This window comes from Ascaphus truei, unplaced genomic scaffold (assembly GCF_040206685.1).
Source record: "Ascaphus truei isolate aAscTru1 unplaced genomic scaffold, aAscTru1.hap1 HAP1_SCAFFOLD_1372, whole genome shotgun sequence".
In the NCBI taxonomy this organism is placed as follows: Eukaryota; Metazoa; Chordata; class Amphibia; order Anura; family Ascaphidae; genus Ascaphus; species Ascaphus truei.
In genome coordinates, this window is record NW_027454251.1 from 75,309 (window position 1) to 84,017 (window position 8,709).

The 8,709-nt window shown below is 56.9% G+C and overlaps 1 protein-coding gene across 1 annotated transcript; it reads right to left on the minus strand.

Moving 5' to 3' along the window:
* Positions 1-2,113: 2,113 nt before the first annotated feature.
* LOC142475769 (cytochrome P450 11B, mitochondrial-like) lies at positions 2,114-8,016 on the minus strand. Its single transcript, XM_075581496.1, has 3 exons — positions 7,943-8,016; positions 4,158-4,349; positions 2,114-3,394 (listed from the first exon to the last, which is right to left on the minus strand). Exons 2-3 carry the CDS (start codon positions 4,320-4,322, stop codon positions 3,284-3,286), a joined length of 276 nt encoding a protein of 91 aa, XP_075437611.1. The 5' UTR covers positions 4,323-4,349; positions 7,943-8,016; the 3' UTR covers positions 2,114-3,283.
* Between the last annotated feature and the right edge of the window lie 693 nt (positions 8,017-8,709).

Sequence of the window (8,709 nt, forward strand, 5' to 3'; positions counted from 1 at the left end):
TGGGGATACAGGGGGCTGGGGATAAAGGGGGCTGGGGATACAGGGGGCTGGGGATACAGGGGGCTGGGGATACAGGGTGCTGGGGATACAGGGTGCTGGGGATACTGGGGGCTGTTGATACAGGGGGCTGGGGATACAGGGGGCTGCGGATACAGGGGGCTGGGGATACAGGGTGCTGGGGATACTGGGGGCTGGGGATACTGGGGGCTGGGGATACAGGGGGCTGGGGATACAGGGGGCTGGGGATACAGGGGGCGGGGGATACAGGGGGCGGGGGATACAGGGTGCTGGGGATACAGGGTGCAGGGGATACAGGGTGCTGAGGATACAGGGGGCTGAGGATACAGGGGGCTGCGGATACAGGGTGCTGGGTATACTGGGGGCTGGGGATACAGGGGGCTGCGGATACAGGGGGCTGCGGATACTGGGGGCTGTTGATACAGGGGGCTGGGGATACAGGGTGCAGGGGATACAGGGTGCGGGGGATACAGTGAGCTGGGGATACAGGGAGCTGGGGATATAGGGAGATGGGGATACAGGGGGCTGTGGATACAGGGTGCTGTGGATACTGGGTGCTGTGGATACAGGGTGTTGTGGATACAGGGTGCTGGGGATACAGGGGGGCTGGGGATACAGGGGGGCTGGGGATACAGGGGGGCTGGGGATACAGGGTGCTGGGGATACAGGGTGCTGGGGATACAGGGGGCTGCGGATACAGGGGGCTGGGGATTCAGGGGGCTGGGGATACAGGGGGCTGGGGATTCAGGGGGCTGGGGATACAGGGGGCTGCGGATACAGGGGGCTGGGGATTCAGGGGGCTGGGGATACAGGTGGTTGGGGATACAGGGAGCTGGGGATACAGGTGGTTGGGGATACTGGGTGCTGTGGATACTGGGGGCTGTTGATACAGGGGGCTGGGGATACAGGGGGCTGTTGATACAGGGGGCTGGGGATACAGGGGGCTGCGGATACAGGGGGCTGGGGATACAGGGTGCTGGGGATACTGGGGGCTGTTGATACAGGGGGCTGGGGATACAGGGGGCTGCGGATACAGGGGGCTGGGGATACTGGGGGCTGGGGATACTGGGGGCTGGGGATACTGGGGGCTGGGGATACAGGGGGCTGGGGATACAGGGGGCTGGGGATACAGGGGGCGGGGGATACAGGGGGCGGGGGATACAGGGTGCTGGGGATACAGGGTGCAGGGGATACAGGGTGCTGAGGATACAGGGGGCTGAGGATACAGGGGGCTGAGGATACAGGGGGCTGCGGATACAGGGTGCTGGGGATACTGGGGGCTGGGGATACAGGGGGCTGGGGATACAGGGGGCTGGGGATACAGGGGGCTGGGGATACAGGGTGCTGGGGATACTGGGGGCTGGGGATACAGGGGGCTGGGGATACAGGGGGCTGGGGATACAGGGGGCTGCGGATACAGGGGGCTGGGGATACAGGGGGCTGGGGATACAGGGGGCTGGGGATACAGGGAGCTGGGGATATAGGGAGCTGGGGATACAGGGGGCTGTGGATACAGGGTGCTGTGGATACTGGGTGCTGTGGATACAGGGTGTTGTGGATACAGGGTGCTGGGGATACAGGGGGTCTGGGGAAACAGGGGGGCTGGGGATACAGGGGGGCTGGGGATACAGGGTGCTGGGGATACAGGGTGCTGGGGATACAGGGTGCTGTGGATACTGGGGGCTGGGGATACAGGGGGCTGGGGATACAGGGGGCTGGGGATACAGGGGGCTGCGGATACAGGGGGCTGCGGATACAGGGGGCTGGGGATACAGGGGGCTGTGGATACAGGGTGCTGTGGATACTGGGTGCTGTGGATACAGGGTGTTGTGGATACAGGGTGCTGGGGATACAGGGGGGCTGGGGATACAGGGTGCTGGGGATACAGGGTGCTGGGGATACAGGGTGCTGTGGATACAGGGGGCTGTGGATACAGGGTGCTGTGGATACTGGGTGCTGTGGATACAGGGGGCTGGGGATAAAGGGGGCTGGGGATACAGGGGGCTGGGGATACAGGGTGCTGTGGATACTGGGGGCTGGGGATACAGGGGGCTGGGGATACAGTAGCTGGGGATACAGGGGGCTATGGATACAGGGGGCTGGGGATACAGGGGGCTGGGGATACAGGGGGCTATGGATACAGGGGGCTGGGGATACAGGGGGCTATGGATACAGGGGGCTGGGGATACAGTAGCTGGGGATACAGGGGGCTGGGGATACAGGGGGCTGCGGATACAGGGGGCTGTGGATACAGGGGGCTGGGGATACAGGGGGCTGTGGATACAGGGGGCTGGGGATACAGGGGGCTGTGGATACAGGGGGCTGTGAATGTGTAGGTGCTTGGTATTTGGGATATTTTGTGGGGTCTGGCTGTAGGGAGCATTAGGACGAGGTGGGAGTCAGCTTTAAGGGGATGGTACATATGGGTTTTGGGATTAATTAGGTTTGAACACGCTCTAGTTTGTGGGTGTCCTGATTAGGGTGCTGTAAGTTTGGGGTGTCATGGTTTAGGTCCCCCTCAGATAGGTTGGAGCCGACGGAATGCTTTAGATGTTGGGGTGTTACCGATTCAGGATGCAGTAGTTTGTGTGTGCCCTAGTTTTGAGGTGGAGTATTTTCGGGGTCCCCTATGTTAATTTGGAAGGTGAGCATTGGGAGTGATCCTGAGCTTTGGGGTTCCCTTCAGATGGGGCCAAGGGTAAGCAATGTGTGGTTCTGGCAGTGGGGGTTGTTGTTTTGGGGTGCCCCTTGGAGTAGAATATGAGCAGTGGGCTTGTTCTGGTTTTGGGGTGCTGAAGTTGTGGGGTGCCTCTCAGAGAAGAAGGTAAACAGTAAGGGGGATCCAGAGTTATGGGGTGCCACTCAGATGGGGCGGAAGGTGAGCAGTGGGAATGTTCTTGTTTTGGGGTTCTGTAATTTTGGGGTGTCCCTCAGATGGGGCGGAAGGTGAGCAGTGGGAATGTTCTTGTTTTGGGGGAATTTTGGGGTGTCCCTCAGATGGGGTGGAAGGTGAGCAGTGGGAATGTTCTTGTTTTGGGGTTCTGTAATTTTGGGGTGTCCCTCAGATGGGGCGGAAGGTGAGCAGTGGGAATGTTCTTGTTTTGGGGTTCTGTAATTTTGGGGTGTCCCTCAGATGGGGCGGAAGGTGAGCAGTGGGAATGTTCTTGTTTTGGGGTTCTGTAATTTTGGGGTGTCCCTCAGATGGGGCGGAAGGTGAGCAGTGGGAATGTTCTTGTTTTGGGGTTCTGTAATTTTGGGGTGTCCCTCAGATGGGGCGGAAGGTGAGCAGTGGGGGTTTCTCCGGCATCAGGATGAACCCAAACACGGTCTTAATGTCGTCCTTACACACGGTGTCAATGTGGAAATTCTTCAGCATCTGCAGGAGACAGAAAAGCTGAGAAACATCTCCCTGCAGCGTCCGCACTCCCTGCAGCCCCCGCACTCCCTGCAGCCCCCGCACGCACTCCCTGCAGCGTCCGCACTCCCTGCAGCGTCCGCACTCCCTGCAGCCCCCGCACGCACTCCCTGCAGCGTCTGCACTCCCTGCAGCCCCCGCACCCACTCCCTGCAGCCCAAGCACTCCTCGTAGCATGCCCACCCGCACTCCCTGCAGCCTCTGCACGCACTCCCTGCAGCCCCCGCACTCCCTGCAGCCCCCTGCACTCCCTGCAGCCCCACCCCCCGCACTCACTGCAGCGCCCGCACTCCCTGCAGCCCCCCCACACTCTCCCCACACTCACTGCAGCCCCCCGGACTCCCTGCAGCACCCCCGGACTCCCTGCAGCACCCCCGCACTCCCTGCAGCACCCCCGCACTCCCTGAAGTGCCCCCGCGCTCCCTGCAGCGCCCCCGCACTCCCTGCAGCCCCCCCGCACTCCCTGCAGTCCCCCCGCACTCCCTGGAGCCTCCCCCCGCACTCACTGCAGCGCCCGCACTCCCTGCAGCCCCCCCACACTCTCCCCACACTCCCTGCAGCCCCCCCGGACTCCCTGCAGCGCCCCCGGACTCCCTGCAGCGCCCCCACACTCCCTGCAGCGCCCCCGCACTCCCTGCAGAGCGCCCGCTCTGCATGCACTCTTCTCCTGCGCGTCTCTGCTGCTCCTGCAGCTGCTCCTGCAGCTGCTCCTTCACACACTCACATGGACGAGGAACAGCATGATCTCAGTCTCGGCGATCCTGCGGCCGATGCATTGCCGCGAACCAAAGCCAAACGCCAGCGCCTTGAAGTTATTATCCTCTCTCCTCGCCCAGCGCGCGGGGTCATAACGCAGGGGGTCCGGGAATAGCAGGGGGCTGCGGCCCATGGGGTATAAACCAACCTGCACCAGGGTCTGTGGGGGGACAAAGGCATCCACACTCACACAGGGAGCAGCACCCTGACACTCACACACAGGGAGCAGCACCCTGACACTCACACAGGGAGCAGCGCCCTGACACTCACACAGGGAGCAGCGCCCTGACACTCACACACAGGGAGCAGCACCCTGATACTCACACACAGGGAGCAGCGCGCTGACACTCACACAGGGAGCAGCACCCTGACACTCACACACAGGGAGCAGCACCCTGACACTCACACACAGGGAGCAGCGCCCTGACACTCACACAGGGAGCAGCACCCTGACACTCACACAGGGAGCAGCACCCTGACACACTCACACACAGGGAGCAGCGTCCTCACACTCACACACAGGGAGCAGCGCCCTGACACTCACACAGGGAGCAGCACCCTGACACTCACACAGGTAGCAGCACCCTGACACTCACACACAGGGAGCAGCGCCCTGACACTCACACACAGGGAGCAGCGCCCTGAAACTCACACACAGGGAGCAGCGTCCTGACACTTACACACAGGCAGCAGCGCCCTGACACTCACACACAGGGAGCAGAGTCCTGACTGTGACGATAGTGAGGGTTTGGCCCGGGATTAACGGGGTTACTCTCCAAGGACCCCCCTCTAACCTCGCCAGGGAGACAAGGGGTTAACTGGGCTGAGGTCCAGAAATGTGATTTAACCCTTGTTATAACATGAAAATGCTTATTCCCCTGTGTAAAATGTATTGTTGCTGGGTCAGTGTCTGCATAACCCACCCACTGGGATTTAAGGGGTTAATCTTATATGCAGTGCTGAATAAACAGTTACCTGAAAACTGGTAATTTGGTAACGGAGTAAGCCAGGACCCTGAGCCTTGGGGTACAGCCTCCGGGTCACCCCCCAAGTACACACATATTAAAAATATAACTTTGTCATAAGAGGAACATATATTTTTGATAAAGTGACTTTTTGCAGTTTTTGAAATATACAGGCAGAATGCTAATGGTGTGCTAATGCTAATGTACAGGCAGAATGCCTGCCCTTTTGTAATGCATGAGGAACCAAATGGTCTTGACACCTTAAAGCTGGGTTACCTCTGTATGCTAAATAGGACATCCTGCTAGAATTTAGCCTGGCTTCACAGGGGTATTGCTATGCGAGACCCAGGAATGGAAGTGTTTGTTATTCACACCTTCCAGCAAAAGGTATCCTGCTTCAAAGGGTTTATTGATGGGGGTAGTTTTGGAGACACCCCAAGCAGGATATCAAAATGAGTAACCTTATTAAATAGAAGAATACTATGAGATGTCCTTGGCTGAACATGCTAAGACCTACATATTTGTATTCGTGGGACTTCCCCGCCACCAACCGTTACAAACACTTAATATCTGGCCCTTAGTGGCTGCCAGATATTAATATCTCTATTATTTTTCATATTACACTGTAATGTTTGGTCTCTCTGCGAGCGTCGGGTGGGACGGAATGTATTAATATATCTCACCTGACTGTATGTATTACTGAACTCAAGTTATGAGGTGATTTGCAGTAAATATGAAATTTTGGTTGAGTTCTGAGAAACTGCAACCCCCTGCTATGATAATGAGCAGGAATGCTAGAATTTACATCGCGTGGCCCATTTGCTAATTGCTTATGCTTGGCCCAACGGACAAAAGGAATTAACCAGAGTAAGTGAAACTTTTCACACTGGACTCTGGAAGCCCAAAGTCAGCTTCAAAAGCTTCAAAGGGGATTTTACTAGACGGCACAGCGCCATAAGCTGGGATGCAAGGGTTAAAATGATATATAAGTCAGAGCCACCCTTTTATCCATGTTGTTCATTTTTTGCAAGTTCTTCAAGTGTTCAGTCTGTTCTATACCATCTTGTTTGCTGAGAGAAACGCTATGCACTGTCTTCTTGCCAGAGGTCTTTTCATGCTTTTGGTGTCTTGATGACTATGAAGAGTGCTGTATGAACTGCCAGTCCAGCTGTGACTGCTTCATCATTTCCATTTTACGTAAGTGTCTATATTTTGCCTGTTATTTGTACATATCTGTTGAGTTCACCTTTATCAAGGAATAAATTACATTTTATCATATCTAAGTCTCGTCCCAGTTCAAACCCAGGTATATATATATTTATATATAGTTTTGGTGTAAATTACAACCTGTCACAAGCTACCGTGACACTGACACACACAGGGAGCAGCACCCTGACACTCACACACAGGGAGCAGCATCCTGACACTCACACACAGGGAGCAGCGTCCTGACACTCACACACAGGGAGCAGCGCCCTGACACTCACACACAGGGAGCAGCGCCCTGACACTCACACAGAGGGAGCACATTCCTGACACTCACACAGAGGGAGCAGATTCCTGACACTCACACACAGGGAGCAGCGCCCTGACACTCATACACAGGGAGCAGCGTCCTGACACTCACACACAGGGAGCAGCGTCCTGACACTCACACACAGGGAGTAGCGCCCTGACACTCACACACAGGGAGCAGCGTCCTGACACTCACACACAGGGAGCAGCACCCTGACACTCACACACAGAGAGCAGCACCCTGACACTCACACACAGGGAGCACCGTGTTGACACTCACACACAGGGAGCAGCGTCCTGACACACACACAGGGAGCACGTGTTGATACTCACACACAGGGAGCAGCGTCCTGACACTCACACACAGGGAGCACCGTGCTGACACTCACACACAGGGAGCAGCGCCCTGACACTCACACACAGGGAGCAGCGCCCTGACACTCACACAGAGGGAGCAGATTCCTGACACTCACACAGAGGGAGCAGATTCCTGACACTCACACACAGGGAGCAGCGCCCTGACACTCATACACAGGGAGCAGCGTCCTGACACTCACACACAGGGAGCAGCGTCCTGACACTCACACACAGGGAGCAGCGCCCTGACACACACACACAGGGAGTAGCGCCCTGACACTCACACACAGGGAGCAGCATCCTGACACTCACACACAGGGAGCAGCACCCTGACACTCACACACAGGGAGCACCGTGTTGACACTCACACACAGGGAGCACCGTGCTGACACTCACACACATGGAGCAGCGCCCTGACACTCACACACAGGGAGCAGCGCCCTGACACTCACACAGAGGGAGCAGATTCCTGACACTCACACAGAGGGAGCAGATTCCTGACACTCACACACAGGGAGCAGCACCCTGACACTCACACACAGGGAGCACCGGGTTGACACTCACACACAGGGAGCACCGTGCTGACACTCACACACAGGGAGCAGCGTCCTGACACTCACACACAGGGAGCCGCGCCCTGACACTCACACACAGGGAGCACCGCCCTGACACACACAGGGAGCAGCGCCCTGACACTCACACACAGGGAGCAGCGCCCTGACACTCACACACAGGGAGCAGCGCCCTGACACTCACACACATGGAGCAGCGCCCTGACACTCACACACAGGGAGCAGCGCCCTGACACTCACAAACAGGGAGCAGCGCCCTGACACTCACACACAGGGAGCAGCGCGCTGACACTCACACACAGGGAGCAGCGTCCTTCTGAGTCCCGCTTGCGGTCAGTACTCACCCCTGCAGGAATGTGGTAGTTGTGGAGTATTACGTCCTTTGTTGGGTATCTCTGCACCGTGATACCCACAGGATACAAACTGCGCAGAGGGGAGACGCACTCAGTATTAATACTCCTATATAACGCCGCATTGTGCAGGGAGAGCAACTCGTTAACCCATTAAACACGTCCCTGTCATTAGGTGACTTTGCCCCTACGTGGGACTGACCCTTTAACCCATTAAACACGTCCCTGTCATTAGGTCACTTTGCTCCTGCATGGGACTGACCCTTTAACCCATTAAACACGTCCCTGTCATTAGGTCACTTTGCCCGTACGTGGGACTGACCCTTTAACCCATTAAACACGTCCCTGTTTTTAGGTCACTTTGTCCCTACGTGGGACTGTCCCTTTAACCCATTAAACACGTCCCTGTCATTAGGTCACTTTGCCCCTACGTGGGACTGACCCTTTAACCCATTAAACACGCCCCTGTCATTAGGTCACTTTGCCCCTACGTGGGACTGACCCTTTAACCCATTAAACACGTCCCTGTCATTAGGTCACTTTGCCCCTACGTGGGACTGACCCTTTAACCCATTAAACACGTCCCTGTCATTAGGTCACTTTGCCCCTACGTGGGACTGACCCTTTAACCCATTAAACACGTCCCTGTCATTAGGTGACTTTTCCCCTACGTGGGACTGACCCTTTAACCCATTAAACACGTCCATGTCATTAGGTCACTTTGCCCCTACGTGGGACTGACCCTTTAACCCATTAAACAC